Genomic DNA, 23545 nt, shown 5'->3' with positions numbered 1-23545 from the left:
GAAGAATAAAGGAGAGAGTGGGTAAAAGAGTAGCGGGGAGAGAGAGAGAGTGGGGAAGGCGGGGTAGTGGATGGGGAGGCGAAGTCACATTTCTCGAGTTTATAGCCTCACAGAGACGTGAGATTCAAGCATTTGTGACATATACATACGCGTACACTGCAAACACACACGGTTGTGAGCCAACATATTTATGCATGAGGTTAGTTCACAAGTTACTTCACACATACGTTGGAGAAAAGATCTCATTAGTAACACTTCCCCCTCGCCCTCCCCCCCTGTTTTGACTGCCATAATAATGTAAAACTTCATCTGGGTTTTGTGTCAATGCTGAACTTGTTGGTCAGAGGTCAACGCCGTCTATCATCTCTTGGGGTTCAATGCATAAGGGTACTTGCGTTGTGGCAACGCAGTGCTGATTGACTGCTGATCGAGGCCATTGTGAATGGCTGCGACGTGATCGTGAAGCATTTCCATCGTGGTCTAAGAGCCCTCAAAGGGTACGGGGCACCACCCAACGTTTGTTTGAGTACATTGATAATAATCCTTAGTCTAACTTCACAATGAAGGAAATCATCACAAAATGTAACGATGCACGTGCGTGTTTTCTTTTTTTTCACTTTCTCGCATCTACATTTAGAAGTTTAGTTTGTTTCTGAACGCCACCAATCCTGACCTCCTCCTCAGCGTAACCACGCTCGAGGTTTTGAATCCTGGGGTGACCACCACGGGGCTTTCGTCCATAAGGCGTCCAGGCTCTGTGAGTTCCCAGCCCTTGGAAGTCAGGAGCTCGCAGTAGTGGAAGACCCCCACCACATCTGTTTAGCATGGCCTCTATTTCTGGTTCACTGTCTGTCTCGTTAGTCTCTCTCCTTCGGTTGCTTCTCACTTCATTTCCTCCTTTACCTGCACGACGCTCTGAGATCCAAGGTTTAAGGGCGCCTTGTCCATTATTATCACAATTTTTATTGAATTTTGTTTTGCAAAAAATATTATCTAACTCGTAGTCTGCACGGAAATACTTACCCCGAAGAATATATATTTTTTATTGCATAGTTGTTTACAGAAGTGAGCATGCCAATATAATGTTTTACAATTGATATTGATACTAAAGTACTGACGTGCAAAGGGCTGCACCTTGCACAGTTTCTTAAACAGACTACTCTTTATGATGATGATGATGATGATTTTAGGGTAATTGCAAGTTTTTATTCTCGCTTGCAGCCCTGAGCCAGTGGTTCAAAACTCCACATTCCTATGGAAGTGATCTATACGGCATACGCTATACTGTTAAATCGACGTGGCTATCCGCTCGGAATAAAAGTGCGAGCGGGAGATCATGTCCATCGGGGTCGCTAAGCCCGTGGTGGAAATCACACAATGCTCTGTGCAAACCAGCCATGGCATGGGGAAACTGTTGCTGACAAAATGGTACCAATGATAGACCCTGGAGGGTGTGGAGTCAGGATGGTAATATGCAACCTTAAGAAATCTATAATGCATTTATCCTGGTCCTGTCAAATATTATTAACTCTTTGAAACGGTATCATTGCAAAAATGCTAAATTAATTTGATGTATCAAAAGCTATTGAGAATATATTCTCGGTGTACACCGAGTGTAGAGTTACAATTAAAATAAAGACCCACATTATAACTTAATTTCCATTCCATCAAATATATCAGCTACTCTACTAATATTTATTATAAAAATTACAATGAATGTTACGTTCAATCTGCCTGTTTTCGTAATAAGCGCAATGAATCACTTACTGCTGACACTTGTATAAAATGTTAAATCTCCAATTAAATATTCTTAAATGTTTTACTCCTGCAATTTATGGTCTGTTCGTCATCCTAAAAGAGTTGGAAAACGCTTCCCACCAACACTTTGCGCTAACCAAATGGTAATATTTTGATTCACTCTGATGGTTCCTCATAAGGTCAGTATTAAATTAATGAGGTGTAAAATGTTAGTTGCATATTTAATTATTCGGTAATATTTTTTATAGCTGTTCACAAGGAAAAAAAAAATGAAATGTGAAATGTTTCACTATTCTTAACCCATTTCACTCTGGCTTAATTAATTCCTCGGACAGAGTTGGGGATTTCTGCAAACGTTGTTCTGTGCCCGATCCGTTTCACTTTTCACTCCGGGTCAGGCAGCCAACAACCGCTTGCTTTTGTCAATGATACATCTCATTTTCATAACATCTCACTTATTTAAGCAAATTATTCAACGTTTCAAGTCCAAAAATCGCACAACCTGCATTTCATTATAGTTTATAAGAAGACATCGAACCCACACAACCCATATGAGATATCACAAGCCTTAGTCTTGTGTCCCTCAAAGGTTTATTTTGTACATATGCAAGAGAGCACTGGAACCAGCAACAATTCACTTTGTGCCTCTGCTAAATACGCCTTCAGGGTTGGTCTGGGCCTATTTGAGTGTGAAATGTTGTATCGGTTTCATATACAACCTGTTGACAAGAGGTTGAGACCTCACATTATGATGTAAGACAACTTGTGTGTGTGTCCTTGTCATTTCGTGTAGGAGCCAAGGATTCAAACTCAGAATCTCAGCTCTCGCTGGTGCATTGCTTTCAATAGTTTCTAGCATCCAACTTCTTGAGATAAATGTATTTATGATAGAAAAAAACAAAACCAGGCGCTCTCAGTGACCAAATTGGAACCATAATCTCTCCGGGGTTGATAAAATGAGAAACCAATTTTGTGGGATTTTCACGTTGGCTCCAAACTGCACACAGTGATGGTGAGGGCTGCCTCAGGCACGGTGGAGATGCAACTCACTTGAACTCATATTCTTGGTTCTTTCAGTAAAGTCACGTAGAAGGGAAATAATAAAATAATAAAAATGTAACAATAACATTTTAATTTTATTGCTGTGGTTTTCACAGCTGATGATTATTGCTTGTGTGGCAATCGAAACGTCGTGAGAATTTTTTTTTTCCCTTCTACGTGACTTTACCGAAAGAACCAAAAATATGAATCCCTGCAGTCACGCAAGCTTTAAATCGAAATTTCTCTTGAACTCGTTTTTGACTTTGGCTTTCTGCTAAGTCGTTTTAATTCCGAGAATTGATTGTTTTAGAGGTGAGCTTATTCCATCATTTTTAATTGTGTCATCCGAGTGGCGTTGCACTCTTGACTGTCAAACAGAGCTTACAAATAGAGAAAGTGTGAAAGACGTTATACAATATGAATCGTGGAATGCTTCTTTGACCCAGCACATGGACACGAATGTAATGTATTTTATTAGGTGTTGGTAGAGGGCTCTACTCATGAGAATCTTGACTTCGAATCAGGTCAGCGATGTTGTCCGATGGATGTTGTCGATGTTGTCCTTTGGAAACATCCCAAACTTAGAAACGTACAACCTTAACAAATGACTCAGGACCACCTAGAGAGTGGAGCAATACTCTACACTCATTTGAGAAAACACTTTCATATTCTTGGTTCTTTCGGTAAAGTCACATAGGTAAAAAAAAAGAAAAAAAAGATTTAAAAAAAGACATTTAAATCACGATTTAAATTTATTTATCTTTTATTTTTATTTTATTACTTACGTGACTTCACCGAAAGAACCAAGAATATGGATCCTTGCAGTCACGAAAACTTCAAATCTAGATAGACACTTTCATATTATTATTATTGGAATTTCCAATATAAAACTTTTTTTTTTTTACCCGTGGCACATCACGGGAATGAGAACACCGTCAAGGACATGGCGTAGATATCAGGGAAGAGAGTGCCATAAGAGGGGGGGGGGGCAGAGAGTGAGAGAGAAGGGAGGAGCGATCAGCAGTGAGCTACATGGAGGAGGAGCGGCGTCTGTTTTCACAGGGGGGAGGGGCTCAGAGTGAGGATGACCACACACAAGCCACGTGGTCTACGGGAGACCTTGGGGTGATTTAAATGGATAGACGTTTGACAAAGCATTGTACTTTATCACTAGATTCAAGGCCGAAACAGGAGGATTTCTCCATAACTCTGGCTGTCGCCTGATGAGGCTGGTAGTAATTACTGGCGAAACGTTGTACTCGCATTGTCAATGCTGTGGGTTTACTCTCCAACACACCGGTGTGCTGAACTAGTTACAAATTGGCATCTTTTGTTTACGTGACAAACCTTACTTATTGGCTGTGTCGGGTGGTGGTGGGTTTAAAGACGCATTTTTATTTAAGCGATCTAACCCAAATCCTCTGTTGTTGAGAATATTGGTCGGGAAAGTCTACGTTTTAAGCATTGTACTCGTTATCAAGGTTAAGGTGTAGGGCTGAAATGAATTGCAGGGCGGCAAGGCCTCGACTAGACAAATATCTTGAGAGCATATTTGGCCTACTCTTCCAAGCTGTCTAGACCTAGACCAAGCGACCTGCCGACCAACTAACTTTGGTGTTACCCGTTTCTACTGCTGGGTGGACAGAATCAGAGGGGATTTCAAGAAATGTGTCCAATGTTTCGACTGTCACTCCTAGAGATGATACTGGTGACCTCCGGATTGAAGGTCCCTTACACTACGGAATGATCCCCATCATCATCATGATGCAGTGTATTGAAGCCAGCATTGTGCTCGTCAACGTTGGGGCACATTGGCGCGGGGCAAACGTGGCGTTCTGAATCCCCTGAGGTTTCTTCTCACTCCCGGCTCTGTCGCGGTGCCCCCCCCCCCCCCTGTCTAGGTGTGCGGCTGGACAGGGTGCGTGGCGGGCGTCAGAAGTACAAGAGGAGAATCGATGCCGAGAACAGCCCTTACCTCAACCCCCAGCTCACGCAGCCCATCAAGAAGCCCTGCAACGGCACTCTGGGTACGTGCGTGCGTACGTGCGTGTATGTCGGAGAGTGGCGGCGTAGCGGTTAGCACGCTGCGCTACGAACCCGGCGACCCGAGTTCGATTCCCACTCGCGGTCGTCAACGCCGGTGACGATTATAATCTGAACCGGTCCTGGGCCTCCCCTAGGTCGACTCAGCCTTGAATGAGTACCTGGTATGGTGTGTAAACATCGCCACTGGGGAGACAAAGGCCGCCGGGCGTGGTGCTGGCGACTCACCCCCTCGTGTGCCGTGCCGGCCTTCATAGGTGCTCGCTATCAGCACTTGCCCCAACAGCCTGTCAAAGCTATGCGAGGGATATTTGTTTTTGTATGTATGTAGAACTTCGTACATAGCCAACCATGCTAATCAGAGGTGCGGATGAAGGACAACAAACAAAAAATTCCAAGTATACGCCCCTATATTTGGAGTTTGGAAGTTCTGCCTGTGGTCGTGTGGATTTTTCATCGGGCCCTCCAGTTTCTCCCTCCACATTAGAACAAACATGCATTTGGAGGAATTCGATTGTTATCAAAAATGATCCACATGACAAGCCACTTTGTTTATCTATCATTTGCGGCCAGGTCGGTCCTGAGAAAAGAGCTCTATAGCTCTATGGGCCTTACCTGGTAAAGTAAAAAAAAAGTCGTTTCAGTACTACTTCTTTTGCTAACATTGGCAATTTGGACACTTTACGCGCTTATTTCTTGAAGTAAGTCAAGTAAAAGTAAGCAGAATAAAGCATGTCAACGCACTCGTCAACAACATTGCCTCATCAAAAGAGAGAAACAATATATAAATATATCAATATATATATAATTGGCGACATTACATCGCGTGACAGTGTTTACACTTGCCGAGTATGCGGGTCAACAGAGTTGGCCGGGGAATGGGACGTCAAATTGTCCCATCCAGTCTGGGAAGTGGTCGTCAAATTGCCCCATCCAGTCTGGGAAGGGACCACCAAATTGTCCCGTCCAGTCTGGGAAGTGGTCGTCATATTGTCCCATCCAGTCTGGGAAGGGACCACCAAATTTTTCCATCCAGTCTGGGAAGTGGTCGTCAAATTGCCCCATCCAGTCTGGGAAGGGACCACCAAATTGTCCCGTCCAGTCTGGGAAGTGGTCGTCATATTGTCCCATCCAGTCTGGGAAGGGACCACCAAATTGTCCCATCCAGTCTGGGAAGTGGTCGTCAAATTGTCTCATCCAGTCTGGGAAGTGGTCGTCAAATTGTCCCGTCCAGTCTGGGAATCGGCCACCAAATTGTCCCATCCAGTCTGGGAAGGTGCCGTCAAATTGTCCCATCCAGTCTGGGAAGTGGTCGTCAAATTGTCTCATCCAGTCTGGGAAGTGGTCGTCAAATTGTCCCATCCAGTCTGGGAAGGTGCCGTCAAATTGTCCCATCCAGTCTGGGAAGTGGTCGTCAAATTGTCTCATCCAGTCTGGGAAGTGGTCGTCATATTGTCCCATCCAGTCTGGGAAGGGACCACCAAATTGTCCCATCCAGTCTGGGAAGTGGTCGTCAAATTGTCTCATCCAGTCTGGGAAGTGGTCGTCAAATTGTCCCGTCCAGTCTGGGAATCGGCCACCAAATTGTCCCATCCAGTCTGGGAAGGTGCCGTCAAATTGTCCCATCCAGTCTGGGAAGTGGTCGTCAAATTGTCTCATCCAGTCTGGGAAGTGGTCGTCAAATTGTCCCATCCAGTCTGGGAAGGTGCCGTCAAATTGTCCCATCCAGTCTGGGAAGTGGTCGTCAAATTGTCCCATCCAGTCTGGGAAGTGGTCGTCAAATTGTCTCATCCAGTCTGGGAAGTGGTCGTCAAATTGTCCCATCCAGTCTGGGAAGTGGTCGTCAAATTGTCCCATCCAGTCTGGGAAGTGGTCGTCCAATTGTCCCATCCAGTCTGGGAAGTGGTCGTCAAATTGTCCCATCCAGTCTGGGAAGTGGTCGTCAAATTGTCCCATCCAGTCTGGGAAGGTGCCGTCAAATTGTCCCATCCAGTCTGGGAAGTGGTCGTCAAATTGTCTCATCCAGTCTGGGAAGTGGTCGTCAAATTGTCCCATCCAGTCTGGGAAGTGGTCGTCCAATTGTCCCATCCAGTCTGGGAAGTGGTCGTCAAATTGTCCCATCCAGTCTGGGAAGTGGTCGTCAAATTGTCCCATCCAGTCTGGGAAGTGGTCGTCAAATTGTCCCATCCAGTCTGGGAAGTGGTCGTCAAATTGTCCCATCCAGTCTGGGAAGTGGTCGTCAAATTGTCCCATCCAGTCTGGGAAGTGGTCGTCAAATTGCCCCATCCAGTCTGGGAAGTGGTCGTCAAATTGTCCCATCCAGTCTGGGAAGTGGTCGTCAAATTGTCCCATCCAGTCTGGGAAGTGGTCGTCAAATTGTCCCATCCAGTCTGGGAAGTGGTCGTCAAATTGCCCCATCCAGTCTGGGAAGTGATCGTCAAATTGTCCCATCCAGTCTGGGAAGTGGTCGTCAAATTGTCCCATCCAGTCTGGGAAGTGGTCGTCAAATTGTCTCATCCAGTCTGGGAAGTGGTCGTCAAATTGTCCCATCCAGTCTGGGAAGTGGTCGTCAAATTGTCCCATCCAGTCTGGGAAGTGGTCGTCAAATTGTCCCATCCAGTCTGGGAAGTGGTCGTCAAATTGCCCCATCCAGTCTGGGAAGTGATCGTCAAATTGTCCCATCCAGTCTGGGAAGTGGTCGTCAAATTGTCCCATCCAGTCTGGGAAGTGGTCGTCAAATTGTCTCATCCAGTCTGGGAAGTGGTCGTCAAATTGTCCCATCCAGTCTGGGAAGTGGTCGTCAAATTGTCTCATCCAGTCTGGGAAGTGGTCGTCAAATTGTCCCGTCCAGTCTGGGAAGGGACCGCCAACTTGTCCCGTCCAGTTTGGGAAGGGGCGCCAACTTATCCCGTCCGCTTCATTGTACCCATTGCCTGGTGCTTGGACGCCGTTCATGAGTAGATGGGCCCCGCGAGTTGAGAGAGATGGGGGGGGGTGGTGGGAGCGGTCAACAGCGTGCCGTGAGTAACATTTTCCCTAACGCGCGTGTAATTCTGATGGCTCATGAATTTCGTCTGTTAGCGCGGTGAAGACTTCAATGAGGCGGATCGGTAAAGACACGGCGTGCCTGCAGGTCTGCATAAATTACCTTGACGGATGGGGCTGGGGCTGAAGGAGAGAAATGGAAGCTTTAAATGTCATAAGGATGGTTAAAATGCCACCGAGGGATGGGACGGGGGAGGGGGGGGGGCTGGGCTTAAGGGCCGGGGCCATTGGGCGAGTGTTAACGCTTGAAAAATGCATTCGGCAATAAACCACTTCTCCCCGCCCACCCCGTGCCACTTTACACGTGCCCTTCTGGTGTGAGCCCTCAGCTGTTTAGGTGTTAAAGGCTAATGCGCTGGGCACGCGATCTAAAAAAGGGCGCGGCGTTCAATTCCCGGTCAAGGCGCACGTTGGTGAAAGTCATTTGGGAGTCAGTTGTGGCTTGGCTCTCCAACACACAACCGGTGTGCTGTACGAGCAACGAATGGACACGTTCTGTTTACGTGACAAACCTTACTAATTGGCTGTGTCCGGTGGTGGCAGGTTTAACGACACATTTATATATTTGCGCGATCCAGCCCAAAAAAATCTTGACCCCCCCCCCACCACTCTCCCAAACATTTTTTAGTCCCTCTGTCTACCCAGCGGGTGATCCGAAAGGCAAAGTGAAGAGGCCAGCCGTCGAACCTTGAGGAAACTACCGAAAATCATTGCCTTTGTGATTTGCTCCTTTCAAGGCACTGGAGATGTCGGCACGCTTTTGCCGGGCAATCGGACGCAAAAAGGAACATTCTCTATCACGTTACAAAATTTGGCACAAATACCCCTTCTTTTTTCACTCTGTCCAACCGACCCGTACCGGGTCTGTGCCAAACCAGCCCGATGCAGCCCAGGGAGGCGCCAGGTTCTTGTTTTTTCTGTTGCCGAAGCCGAGCCGAGCCGTGCTGCCAATGCCGCGGTTTTTGGCAGTTTGGCAATTTCACAAGCGGGAGTGAATGACACCGCGCGATGAACATGTCATCCGTCACACTCCTGGCGATGCTTGATCCCGAAATAGATGCAGACGTCTCACTATTGTGAGGCCCGCATATCGCAGCTGGTTTGACACGAAAAATAACCAGCGAAATAACGACCCGTACACATGACCTCCCCCCGCCAGCACTTGCTTGGCTGTGCCAGTGGATAAAGTGGTAACCTTGCGGTGACCCCTTGCTCCAACGAGCAGCGAAGTGGCCCGTCGTAAGCGGTGCTCGCAGCAAGGACGTTCACAATGATGGAGTGGAGGTGCAGCGAGTAACCGGGTCTCCCTCGCAACTGTCCAGACGGCACCAAGCTCAATGACTGGCGTGGCCAGGGCCCACCGGACGGCTCCTAGAGAAGGCCCGCCTCACGCAACGATGCGGGTGATGGAATCGTTAAAAGTACTGAAACTATATTCTTGGGTTTTTCAGTAAAATCACGTGACATTACCGGAAAAAACCCAAGAAAATGAATCCTTGCAGTCCACTGAGCTATATAGGTATTTTTCAAAAGCGACCTGGCCGCAAATGATAGCCCGACGAAGTGGCTCGTCGTTTGGAAATTTCTATCAGCCAAATTCTCTAAATGCATGTTGATTTTAAATGTGTAGGGAAAAATCGGAGGACCCCGAGAAAAATCCACGTGACCACGGGGAGAACACGCAAACTCCAAATATACAGGAGTCAGGGTAGGGATCGAACCCACGACCTCCTGTACACCAGGCGAGGTAGTTAACATCTTCTAGCCACCGTGTGGGATGTTATTTTGTACAGCATCCCACAAAGTCACGTCTCGCAGTGTACTCTTATTTCATTAGCCCTGGAAGGATGCTTGCTTGAGTGTGTAAGAGTAGGCCCACCAAAAAAGAATGCGAAGTCCTATACCTGTCATTGTGTGAGCGTTGTTTACGTGGCTGAAATTTACATCTTTGTTGCTTTTAAGGCTTCACTATCTATCATTTTTTGTTCTTGTGTGGTGACAATCTATTTTTTACATTTAACGATTGTCATAAAATGTGCTATTTTCCGTTTACAGAGGGATGTATTGTGTCGTGAAATGTAAATGGTATCACATGATCCTCCTTTAGGCCCATGCTACACCAGGAGATGCCCTTTGCTGTCCACATAGAAACACTCAGGTGACTGCCCGACTTGCAAATCCAGAGATCAACCGGTTCCATACTTTCCCCCAGCCCAGCAGTTGAAACAATGCTGCAAGTTTCTTGAATTGGTACACTGCAGTAATTTGATTGGCAGGTACCATCTTGTGGTGGGGTAAAGTGTGGGCACTCGCACCTCTTCCAAAACATCTGGCCAATTGAGGAAGGAGTAAGCCAGAGGACACTCTTTATAGATCTCTGTAGAGGAGGACCTTCTGCAAGCAGTAGTGTGAGCAACACATTACAGGGCTTCACCTTTACTCCTTTTGTAACGAAATCAAACCGTTGACTCAACTGGTGGCTCAACTGGTGCACGCACCGAACACTAATCTACCAATAAATACACTTGAAACATTACACCTCTTAAGTTTGATCAATTTCAGGAGGATGCAGTTAAAATTTTCATTGTTAGGTTTAGGGCTTGGAATTGAGAATGTTTACGTGGTCATTGTGTTAATCAAGGAGACAAAGATCCCCCGTGTGGACTGAACAGACTTTTAGGACAGGTGCTGTTTGCGAGCACCTATGAAAGCCAGCACAGCACACGTGGGGGTGGGTGGCCAGCACCATGCCCAGCCGCCTTTGTCTCCCTTAGTGGTTGTTTACACAGCGCACACCAGGTACTCAATTATGGCTGAGTCAATCTACGGGAGGCCCAGATCTGGTTCAGATAACCGTCGCTGGTGTTGGACGTGAGCGAGAATCGAATTCGGATCGCCGGGTTCGTAGCGCAGTGTGCTAACCACTGCACCACCGCTCCACACACGCACACATGGACGTGTGTCACACTGCCACTCTTACCGGAGTTTTGAGCGATCCTGTCTGTGGCGCTTTTAAATTTGATGTCCTCGTCATGATTTTGAGCACAACGTGAACATGAGGCGACGCAACTTGGTGGTGCCGTTTGCCACAATTTGCATGTTCACATTTACCAAGTGGAACTTTAAAATTAAGTTTAGTGAAGTCGAAAGTCAACGAGTCTCCCTGCTTGGACACCACTCCCCAGTCATTCAATTCATCATCATTCACTGCCATCGATTTCGCGCTTTCACCGAATTCACACAGCACAGATTTGCCCCGATTGCTTCCTCTTTCTCAATTTCGTTCACCTCATCTCCACCGTCACATCCGTGTGTACCGTTACTCATTCTGTGTAAAGCGCCTCGGGTAAAGGGCTATATGAATTATTTTGAGATACGATTTAGGTGGCACTCATTCTCACATCTGTGATCCTGAGAACCGTGATGGAAATTCCACATTTCCATGGCAGGAGCGTGTTATTTTCATCGACTGCCCCACAATTAGCCATCTTTGAAAGGAGAGAAATACATTATTGCTTTAAACTCCCCTTCCCTGATTCCGATCTGATTGAATAGGCAGTGGGCAGTATTTAATCCTTTAATGATTAATGATTAGATTTCTATTTGCATTTAGGGCTGGGGATACTAAACCTCTGATCTATTGAAAATAACCCCTTACGTACGTGCAACGATGCGGGGAGTGGTGAAACAGTGGTGAACATCCTGAGTTCGATTCCCCACCACCACGGCCGCGGTTAGTGGCTCTGTGTCTATGTTCGACTTCTTCTGGACCGTACGTAGCCAACCGTGCAAATCGGCGGTACCACCCCTTCACCACACGGGGCTGCCAACGTGGTCCAGCATGGGTCAAAAACAATCCTCTTGACTGACACGGTACAGGGAGGCCTAGTTGCAGCAGTGCATGGTATGGAATTGTGCCAGTCCGATAACAAAGTATCACCGAAAATGCAGAGAAGTGCATTCTAAACGCGTGCATTTGCTTCACTCAACGTGCGCGCTCAACAGCAGCCCCTGATAGATGTTCGCGAGCGACATTTGGCCCCCCGCAGCCGACGAGGCCACGTGCGTCGGTGCCTCGTGTTTCAACGCCCCTACTCGGGGAGACGGCGGTGGCCAGGTGCGGTTGTTGGCCACGCCACCCGCCCCCTTTGCGCCAACGGTCTCCGCGGGCTAAAAGGGGACTCATTGTCTCTGCGAGCGCACACGCGAGTGTATACGCGGTTGTTCTGTCGCACCAGCCAAACCGCCCGGAGCCGAATCGAGAGAGAAGGCTCGGCACTCGCTTTGCATCTCGTGTTGCGTACAACATTAGGCTCCCACTCCGTCAGGGCTGCTAATGGTTGTGCAAAAAAAATAATTATGTTGCTCATCTGTGCGAAACAAGCCCGACAGCCCGACAGTCGATATGGGCTGCTACGGAGAATATCTCCGTGTGTGTATTTGTGTGTGTGTATACGGCACACAGAAAGGATGCGTGTGTGCCAGGCGACTTGGTCGCGTAACGGCCACTGCGTTTGCCACTGGGCTGGCTTGTTTGGGGTCGATGTTGTGGTTCCTGTGGCCAGCGAGTAATAATTGGCTGTGAACAAAATTGCGAACAGGGCATTGACTTGCTTAAAATGGACTGCTAAACACAAGTTCAGTCACACACATGAGTGTAAGCAATTCACATCCGATCGGCCGCTGACTCGGGCTATCATCCCACTGGGAGGGTGGGAGTGCAATACAATATACCATACAACAATAAAAGTCAACATCAGTCTTCCTATAAATAGACTGCTCCCCTCCATGGCAATGTAGAATTTCCATTCCCGGCTCGGGAACCAAAGGAGATGAGTGCCACCGCCGCTGCATGATTGATCAGGGAGACACATTTTGGTTTTTTTTAGATACACAAGCGTCTGGGATATAGCCCAAGTTGGAAGGGCATCAGGGCTTCTAATTTTGAGCCTTGAGCTAGCTACCATGCCAGGGTCGAGTCGACCCAATTGTTCCCCTGGGATCAATAATGTGAGCACCCAGCTGGTAAGGATGCTTGCAGAAAAGCTTGCAGCCTCTGATTACTGATTGTGTGATTACTGACTGTTTAGAGTTTTTGGCTGCTTTTATACATGTCCACGTGATAAGCCACTTATCTGGCCTGGTCGCTTCTCAAGAATAGCTGTATAGCTCAGTGGGCCTTACCTGGTAAGATATAAAACATTTTTTAGTTTTAGTCTGTAGCGTCATGTATATTCCCATCTTTGATATTGTCTGAGCAACACCTCATATAAACTATTAATGGATCGAAGATAACTGACGTATATAACGTTAACTTCAGAAATAATAGCGCTACACTGTGATCATACTTCGATTTGAAGCTTTCATGACTGCAGGGATTCATCTTCTTGGTTCTTTCCGTAAAGTCACGTAGAAGGGAAATAATAAAATAATAACAATGAAACATAATAAAATGTAATTGTCACGACGTTTCGGCCACAACACAAGCAGCCGTCCTCAGACGAGGAAACAGAGCTGTCGGAAAGACAGCGCTCCAATGAACACTGCTAAGCTTTGCAGCGTATACCAAGCTTAGCAGTGTTCATTGGAACGCTGTCTTTCCGACAGCTCTGTTTCTTCACCTGAGGACGGCTGCTTGTGTTGTGGCCGAAACGTTGTGAGAATTTACGTTTATTATGTTTTTTTTAATCATTTTATTATTTCCCTTCTACGTGACTTTACCAAAAGAACCAAGAATATGTGATCATACTCTTTCTATGATCTATATGCAACAGCAACCAATGCATTTCAGATCATACACAGCTTGTGATCAGAGTAAAGAAGAGTCTCTACAGGAGGGAGCGTGTGAGAGCCCCGATAAGGAGAAGATTACTGCTGCTATCCTGTCATCACCCCACGCTGCTTACACGAGCCCCTCCCCTTATTGGTGTTTTGTGAAACACTTAAAAAGTAATTTTGGTAAAAAAAAAGAACGCAGCCATGAAACGTCATCAACGGGCACGTGCCACACCAGTGGCAATCTCGTTGGCATACTGAAAATGAAGCGGTGCAAGATCAACGGCTCTTGCCAAAAAGTTGGCCACCTTGCGACACTTCGCCGGTGGTTGGAACTCGTCGAGAAACCCAAGGCCCCCCGCTACGGTGAGCGCGGACGTTTCGAGCGCGAGCGAAACGCCGCAGCGGCCGCAAAAAAAACAAATCTCGCGTCCCCCTGCCTCCCGCCGCAGTGAACAAGATCGTGTCGCACCTGATCGTGGCCGAGCCGGACAAGATCTACGCCATGCCAGACCCCACGGTGCCCGACAGCGACATCAAGGCGCTCACCACGCTGTGCGACCTGGCCGACCGCGAGCTCGTCGTCATCATCGGCTGGGCCAAGCACGTGCCAGGTCAGTCGGGCGGACGTGGTGCGGCGGAGAAGGAAGTGACGCCGGTCGCGGCTGCAGCGCCGGCGTCAGTTCAGAATCGCACGCGCTCGTGGCCAGGGCCCTCGGAGAGAGAGAGGGGCCTGCGGCAACTGCGAACTGGTTTCCCGTAACGGGTAATGTGTGTGTATGCGTATGTACGTTGAGCTTATCTTGCACCGTGCGTAGCCGACAGTGCGAATCGGAGGTGCCGGGGGAAGGGCATAAAAATAAGTTCTGAAGAAATTAGTTTTCATTGGAGATGATTTTAAAGTGCACAGCTCCACTGGCTTTCTATAATCGGAAGGAAGAGCATTCCAGATGGCCACAGTAGCGCACCTGAAAGCGCGCGATGCGGTGAGCGTCTTTGTTCGATGGCCAGCCAAAAGCGAGGATGACCGGAGTTCGCGTCGTGATGGTTTGTGCTCCTTGACGAAATCGTCAAAGGTATTGCGGTTCATTTGTGGCGAGCAAACTTTGCGTGCAGAGGCACCGACGCTGATGGTCTGCACACCGAACCGGGTTGTCATTTCAAGCCTTAGACAGGGAACGCCCCAGCGGCAGTGAAACGGGCTAGCGCACCGGATTTGCGTCACGAAAGTCATCGTTTCAATTCGATATCCCGGCGAGGCAGCTGCAACGATGGTGCAAGTTTCTTCGTATTTTTAGTCTATATTTTTTATCTTACCGGGTAAGGCCCACTGAGCTGCGTGCCTGTTTTTCGGAGGCGACCTGCCGATCACAAACGATGGCTGAACGAAGCGGCCTATCGCGTGAATATTTGTAAAAACGGCCAACAACTCTGAACGCATGTTGATTCTAAGTGTGGAGGGAAAAACCGGAGCAGCCAGAGAAAAATCCACGTGACCACGGGGGGGAGCATGAAAACTCAAAATATACAACAGGCCTCACCGGCGGGGTGGAACCCATCATCGCTTGTATACCAGGGGGGGTAGTTAACATCTCGCCAACGTGACCTGCCTCTGTCCACCCAGCAGAACAAATGGGTAATGCAACAGCTTGTCTGCCTTGCAGGTCATGTGCGATGGGGTAAAGTGTGGGTACTCCCACCCTCTTTCAAGGCATCTGGCCAGAATGGAAGAGTAGGCCAAAATAGCCTCTAGAGGGGCTCTCCAGGATCCACTTCAAAATCTGCCGCTCAAATCGTCTGCTGACCACCACGCTACTCAGCCGTATTTTCATTGTCGTGAGTGAATGCAATGACGGTTGGAAAGACCCACGTTGTCTGAAATGTCATCAGGCCTTGCAGGAAACAAATTAATTAGCATCAAATATATTTTCACTAAGATTACGAATGACTCCCAATGCCCGCGTGTCTCCACGTGGCGCGTGTGATTGCTCCAGTTCATATGAAAGTGCATTACATTTGATTAAAATATCTTCACACTTTTTGCTGATTTCTGTCGACACCTCTGCTGTTATTTCTCATGGGAACTTCTAAAAATGTCAGCATTTGCCTGTGAAAAGTGAACGCTTGCAAGACAAATTTTGTTCACTACTCTTTCTCCGCACGTGACGGGCCATAGCATAGTTTTTAATTACGCATAGGTCAAGATAAGCGTTTGTCATAGCCAACAGTTCTGCCACACTCTTGAGATCGCTTCCTTCCTTCTGCCAGATTCGACGGCAATTGCACTGTTGACATCCATTTTCTAGTGTTTACCTTTGCAATGCTGCATTTCGTTATCTGGCATCCGGTGCCACCTTCCTTGTTGTGAATGTGTACGCAAACTTAGATCTGTGTACACATTCACGAATCGTTGCTCTTTCGTCGTACAAGACACACGAATGCACACAGTCAGCGCATCTTCACACTCTATTCCATTTCGGATTCATGCGGCGTCCTTTGCAGGGCCGTTTAGAATGCGAGCCGACGGCAGTTAGTGTAGGAGGTGGCGGAATGGATGGAGGGACAGGGGCTGGGAATGGAGTTGATGTTGCTGGGGCAGGTACGGAGGAATAAGGTGGAATGTCATGGTGAGTGAGGGTGTCCGATGGGTACAGCGTGGACGAGAGGCAGCGGGGTGTGGGGTACGTTGCGTGAAGTGGTGACGTCGGCACGGATGAGGGTAGGTGAAGGGTGGTGGGGGCAGAGGTCTGGTGGCCGGATAGTTGAGCCGATTGGGAGCGCGGCGTAGGGCTGGGGGAGAGATGTTGTTTGGTGCACGTGGAGAGGGGCGACGTCGAAGCCGGGTCAGGAATTAGGGTCGTAGGAGGAAGAGGACTGGGGATGCTCTGTGCACGTGCACAGACGGGTATGTGCACGCGCGCACACGGCAGCGAGCTTCGGTTACTGTGAATGCACGCACGAGGTGACACTTAACGTGAGTGAAACAGCCGTCTCGCACACACGCACGACAAACAGATGTCTCCTGTTAAGTGTTTAGAACCTAGGAGCTAAAGAACATCCAAAAGTCAACAGTGCACACGTTGGGGTGGCCGATACGACGGCCGGACCCCGTAACTACTACACCCTGCTGCCTTCATGTTCCCAGCAATGATGCTTAAACAGTGCATTGGGGTAAGTCGAGATTTATGTTTGAGTCACAATTGCCTGATGATGACTCTGGTTGTAATTATCAGCGAAACGCCATTCCAAATCGTTAAATGTTACGGTTTGCCCTCCACTGCACTGGTGTGCGATAAATATCGTCGCGTTTTTTCACGTGACATCCTTTATTCAACCGTGTCGGGTGGAGAAGGGCGTACGACACACCGTCGGCGTTGTGACTCGTGTGAACGCTACGATGAAAAGAATCATTTCTGAATTGTGGCATTGGTCACGGAAGCACCTCCGATGAGCACGGTTGGCTACGTGCGGTGTGAAAGAAGTTCTACATACATACAAATAGTGCACCAGGTACCCATTCAAGGAAGCACTGACTTCGGATCCCATTGGCCACCGATGAGGTGCGCTGTCAGGGAAATGAACCAGGTAGCTGTAAACGTCGTAGAGACGTGCTCGGGCTAACATCCGGATTTCAGACCGGTATTAACCATAATAGACTTGATGCCCTTTGGGGTGCCTTGCGCATCACACGCGCCATCATCCTGGTATTAAATGCCGCACATTCGACAAAGCACGTACAAAATAAACTGAATTTCACAGTGTGCGATCGCCTTCATTTTCGTGAAGTTGTGTAATTGCCGCTGTTAGATTTATTTTTATTTTACGGCCGCTTTTTTATTCCCCGCTTTCTTTTTTCCGTAACCTGCCGTCATTACCGGAAGGCCAATTCTTTCCCTCGGTAGGGATTTGATAGATTTTTTTCCCCCTCTGTCTCTTTATTACGTAGCATTAGAACGTTGAAAATGTACCTAAAGCCCCCTTAAGTCCAACAAAAAAAAAAATAGGAGTCGGGGATTTAGTAAAGTGCTGTCAACTCTCGGCTTTTTGGATGGCCGTCATCCTTTGTCTGCGTCATCATTACCGTAATCACAATCCAGCATTCGTTTGGTGTTGCGGAACCTCTCGACGTTCAGTCACCTGCATCCCAAAGTTCGCTCTCGCTGCAAGCAAAGCAGCCTCGTTTGTGCATTCGTTCAAAAGTTATCGGTGGGTAGCGCACTCACCGTGGTGTTTTCCGCTTCACCGTCGGGCTGGGCGCAACGCGTCGCCCTGTTGCGTCACTGGGGCGACCGGTGAAGATGCCGTCCGCTTGATGATAACGTCGGCTCATTCCGTGGGGGTGCAAAGCCGACCCGGAGAAGAAGAACAAAAACACACCGGTTCGTATTTGTCTCAAAATACCACCCAGCTGCATGGACATTGTAGCATGCAGACTAAGGAGTCTTGTAAAATAAACCCTTAAAGCCCTTGATCTCACATTTGAATCAATAATGGAGGAGGGTCTTCTGTAAATGGAAAAATATGTATATGTTTTGAACAATTATCAGGGCTCTTTTTCAGCTGGAGCTGCCTGGGCCTGAGCTCCAGAAAATATGTGATGCTTTCATCGTTTGAATGGGTCGAGGTCTTTCACGTTATCGTGCGAGGTTTTGACCTGGCTTCAGGCGGAGGATTGAGATACCACCAGCGCTGGCTCAGTCTCTCCGCTGAGTGGTGACAATTCTACATTCCTGTTGCTAGAAACCAAAGTAACAATTTAACAACAATGATTCCTGAATCAGGCGTGAGAACGGGCCATTATTTCCAGCTGTGTGGGACATTTGCAGTGGTATAAATTGTTGACTTAAATATATATTGTTTGGATTCGAACGGCATTTATACAAAACAGTTGAAATAGCGGTTTCATGCAAAAATAAATGTAAATTGAAAATTAGCCTGACACGTGCGACTTGAAAAGCAACGTTGAAACACAATGTAGCCTCCTATTAATTTCAATTAAATTCAACATTAAGCCGTACCTGGGGGGGCCTTCTCTCTGCGCAGCTGTGCCACCTCCGGTGTTGGACCTGATTTTCAAACATTGAGGATTGAGAAGAGTGAACAAGGGGGGGGGGGGGTACTAAAATCCTTGGGAGTTTTTTTTATTTAATTGGTTAAAGGGCAATCAAGAACTTACAACCACTGTGCAGACACCTCACATTTATGGCCAAATGCTGCAATCCTTATGGACGTACATTGCAGCATATTTCAAAAGTGAATGATATATCAATCTGCATATCTATTACACGTTTAGTTGAAGGTGCAATGAGATTCATTATCCTTTTCTTTTTTAGGGAGCCCGGATAAATTGTAGGTACATATCGTTCAGTCAAAGTGTCACCCTGCTGTAGCAAGAATAGTGCCCACTGCTCCACTCCTCCGGGAGATCCAGAGCCAGTGGCATACATTCCACATTCCTATGGTGGTGGCTAGTACATCCAGAGAAAATTCACTGTCGACTTACCCACAAAGCGGTATAATATTTTATCAACCATTTGGAGAGAGGGAGAGAAGGATGATGGGCTGAATTAACCCCCCCCCCCCCCCCACATCCAGAGCCGAACGATCTAAAGCTGAGCCACCCGGGCCAGTCCTTGTCCTTCTGCATCGACAACAACAGCACCCCGAGTGTGTGTGAGCGAATCCTTCACACGCTCGGGCCAGTCTCAGTAGCCCAAGACTCTCGACTAACGACTCCGTATCGGGATATTTATCAGAATCTGCATTTACCCTGGTGAAATCCGATGAGCTATGAAGATCTTATTATAAAAAATTTAACAGATGTCCCATAGAGGTGGGTCAGACGGTTACAACGAGATGTGAGCTACATCACTGACGGTGGATATCCAAGCTGCGATTCGGTGCAAGTCATCTCGGTGGTGAGCACGGTGACCACGTAGGTTACCCCGGCAGCCCAACCCTTTTGCAACAATCGCCACCGACATGCTTGGCCGTTTCCACGATATTGCTCTCTCCCGCCGTATCGATTCACTCTGCTCGCGGACTTATCGAAAGCTGCCGCCGTTCCTTTCGCTTTGTTTACGTCAATGTATATCCCCCTCCCTCCCCCCCCCCCCATGGTAACCGATGACTATAACTACTGCCACGGCAGAACACTTGCTTACGGGAAATCCGCTGGGTCCTTGTAATCTCTCCCACGTGACAAAGCACCGTGCCGCGGTGGAGGAGGACGTGGGGAATTCCTGTCTGCTCTACATTTGGAACTGTTTTGCAGGGGGTGCAAATTCAGTGCGGATCGTGACGCTTTACTTATACGTTCAGTGTCATTTTTTTATTTTAAAATTGCATTTTGGTTGTTGAAAAATATAGCAATTTATTACAGGTTGCATACCATTTTTAAATAGGCACACGATTATTCTTATTATGATAGAGGATGCATTTTTTTATTAGTTTTAATGTCTATGTGTATTTGTTTCATTGAGCATCGCTCTATAGGGGCCAAGGGTTAGCGTCACGGGAAGAATATGTTTAAGTAAACGGTTAATGATGATACCCAGAGTCATTCTAATTAATGTCCCTGTTTTTAATCAAGTGCAAGTCAATACATATTTACTTCGACGGCACCCTTCCGTCCCTGCGAGTCTAGGTGCATGCGGGTGGTGCTGGAGGTTTCACGGTAGGGCTGGGACCAGAGTTTGTAACCTTGCAGTTCAGCTTCGAACCCGACAGGAAATCAGGGGGAGGAGAATGAAATGCGCGGTCTACACATGCAGGGCGGCGGAGGAGGACGACGAGAAGGAGGGCACGTTACAGAGACAGGCATTGGAATGGCACTCAGAAGTCAAGTCACCAACAGGCAGAAAACCTTAAGCCAGATGGCGCGATCCTGTCTGGTGCGGATGTTGCAACAGCTGCATGATCTAGCAGAAGGGGGGAAGCCGCAGCGATGTGTGATGACCTCTTCGTGTTGATTGATTGTTGTTGATGTCAAAATTCATTTTTCAGACGTGAACGCTTTTCCTTTCCCCAGTGTGCAGCGGCTTGCCACCTGCCTTAGTCAGGACATGAACCTAACAATTTATAGTCACTGGCTCACTACCACCGAACACGTAATGACCCCACGATTCATCCAACTACTGCGTAACGTTCATCCCAAAAACAAACATCCCCCATATAGCCTGAGACTGTTGGGACACACGAGGGGGTAGGTGGCCAGCACCAATGCTGACGGTTACAACACCTGTACCAGGTACTCTTTTTAAGGCTGGGTCGACCTAGATGAGGCACAGCACCGTTTTAGATATTCGCCACCGATATTGACAGAGAGCGGGATTCGTACTCGCATCACCAGGTTCGTAGCACGGTGCGCTGACCACTGCACCACCGCTCCCCCTTCGTTCATCACGCACGCAAAGAGTGCACTACTTGCACATTTATTTTCATTAAACGCCGTTTCCAAGTAACGGCAAGATGTTCTCGTTGTTGTTGCACAAGCGGAGATTGTTTGTGCCCTTTTCACGATAACGAGCTTGACTGTCCTCGTATGCACGATCAGAAGTGGGGCGCGTTGAATGGGTTCATTAAGGGCAGTTTAGTTAAATTGAATTAATTGTCTTTTGCGTAATCAGGTAAGAACCCGTTGAGGTTCATTAGCACTTTTTCAAAAGAGTCTTTTGAAACCATTATAAGTAGGACGGTTATTGTCACCTATCGTTTCGCTCAAGGGTTTAGATCAGCCCACCAGCCCTTGTACGGTTGACTACATGGGCACGCGTTGTCTTACAGGGAGACTGACCCGTGCCATGAGAATGTGGAATTCACGCCACTGCATCGGGAGTGGCAAACAAAGGTGGTGGGTGCAGCGCCATCCTCATAAGCAAGGGCACGTTTAGCCTTTTTGAATTAATCGTGAGATTAGCCAATTCCATCATATGACAGGAACTTCCGGGGTGCATTTGTTTATAATTTCATCGCCTATACATGTTCAGTTTTAGCCATCAGAACTGAGTTATGTGAAAACTAAGGCATAAAAGAGTATGTTCAATGTGATTATATTATTATTATTCATAACTAGACCGACATCAATCTAAAACATTTTAGAGTCCGGTGTAAGATCGGGTGAAGATCCCAGAATTCAAAGTTGGCATCACATTCACCACAGTGCTCTGACAAGGGCATTTGTCGCACAACCCCAAGAACAATGAAATATAATAACATCAACCACTTGAGATCCAGAGGTTACCAGCTCGTTCTCCTGGCAACGGCGGATTGAAACCATGGGGGCAAGTGTCTTAATTACGCACATCGCCTCTGTCCATCCAGCATTATTAACGGCTACAGCAGAGCGAGTTGAATGGAAGGTCATGTTGGTGGGGTAAAGCGCGGGTTCTCCCACCTCTTTCAAGACGTCTCGATGCATTGAGGCATTGTGAACAATAACTTTACAGCTCATCGGATTTCTCCAGTATAAATACATCTAACTCTGATGACTCTGAAGTGTGTCTCTTTGCTTAAACGAGCATTGGAGCAGCATCATCTTGGCTGGCAGCCCTGAGCCACTGGTATGAATTTCCACATTCGCATGGCAGCTGCTCATTCTTAAAGAAAAAACAGTGGCACTCATCTTAATAACCACGGGCAATGACCAGAATGCGAAGTCACAGCCTTACAATTGTGAGTCACGCTCTCTTATCACAGCACCATCCAGCCAGTTAATATAATCCAGACCCTATTTTGTAGCCACTTACGTACGTCATCTGTTTAGTAATCCCTGGGTATGCCACAGGACCTTTTAGCAACCTCGATTATTTTGTATCAACGCTCAGGAAATCAGATGTTGGCCGCTTTCACCAGATATCTGCGTGACTCCAGAGTGTCTGGGATGGAGTGTAATTTAGCTAATTTACCTCCTGTCTCCCAATCTGTTCTAAAGAGGCAGTTCAATCATGAACTTTGGCTTTCAGGAGCAATAAAAGCTCGCAGTAGATTCTCGGGCAGACATTTATAGCTCAGTCATTGCTCCCTCTGGGTGTGTACGTTAGCTAGTGGACGAGGTAAAAAAGGAGGAGAATTAAAAAAAAAATCCCAACGTGCACAGGCTAACGACCGCTGTTACAAGCAGAGGAATTTGTGCCGGGAAATCAATTGCGTGCTCTTTGTGGGATTTACGCAAAATGCAAGCTTTACAAATGCATTAGCCTATAAAACATAGATTGTAGGTTTTTTGTTATTTAAGTTATTGAATGGACTGCGCTTCATTGCAAAACAACGCCTAGAGTAAACACAACCTTACACACTTTGTTTTTAGAATAGACCTCAGTAACCCTTTCACGTACTGAGGAATGTGTGTGTGTGTTTGCGCCGATGTATGCATGTGGGGAGCGGTAGTGTAGCGGTTAGCACGCTGCATTACAAACCCGGCGACCCGAGTTCGATTCCTGCTCATGGCCAACACCAGTGACGATTATCTGAACCGGTCCTGGGCCTCCCCTAGGTCAACTCAGCCTCAAATGAGTACCGAGTACGGTGTGTAAACATCGCCACTGGGGAGACAAAGGCGGCCAGGCGTAGTGCTGGCCACCCACCCCCTAATGTGCCGTGCCGGCCTTCATTGGTGCACGCTAACCGCACTTGCCCCAACAGTCTGTTAAGGCTATACGGGGGATCTTTGCATTTGTTTGTTCGTAAAGTAAAAGTAATGTCGACAGCTGGATTCAGGTTTCCCCCCTCCATGCCATGTCGGTCGTGGAGATTGTTTGACCGTACTGCACCATGCTGGTCAGTGCAAATTGGTAGAGGGAGAGGGGGGGGGGGTGTAATCCCAGGACTGGCTCAGATATAACATTGCCACAGATGTTGGCCGTGGTCGGGAATTTTAACTCAA

The 23545-nt window shown here is 47.6% G+C and overlaps 1 protein-coding gene across 5 annotated transcripts in view; it reads left to right on the top strand.

Annotated features, from left to right (window-relative positions):
* The window catches only part of LOC144727255 (estrogen-related receptor gamma-like), a 402552-nt gene that overhangs the window by 314378 nt on the left and 64629 nt on the right, over positions 1 to 23545 (top strand). For all 5 annotated transcript variants that reach the window (XM_078605948.1, XM_078605949.1, XM_078605947.1 and 2 more), the window contains 2 exons: positions 4701 to 4826; positions 14115 to 14276. In XM_078605948.1, the coding sequence (XP_078462074.1) occupies positions 4701 to 4826; positions 14115 to 14276 (288 nt within the window). The remainder of the gene's footprint in view (positions 1 to 4700; positions 4827 to 14114; positions 14277 to 23545) is intronic.

Source organism: Lampetra planeri, chromosome 25, assembly GCF_965212315.1.
Source record: "Lampetra planeri chromosome 25, kcLamPlan1.2.h2, whole genome shotgun sequence".
Lineage (NCBI taxonomy): Eukaryota > Metazoa > Chordata > Hyperoartia > Petromyzontiformes > Petromyzontidae > Lampetra > Lampetra planeri.
This window is presented reverse-complemented; position numbering and strand designations above follow the sequence as displayed.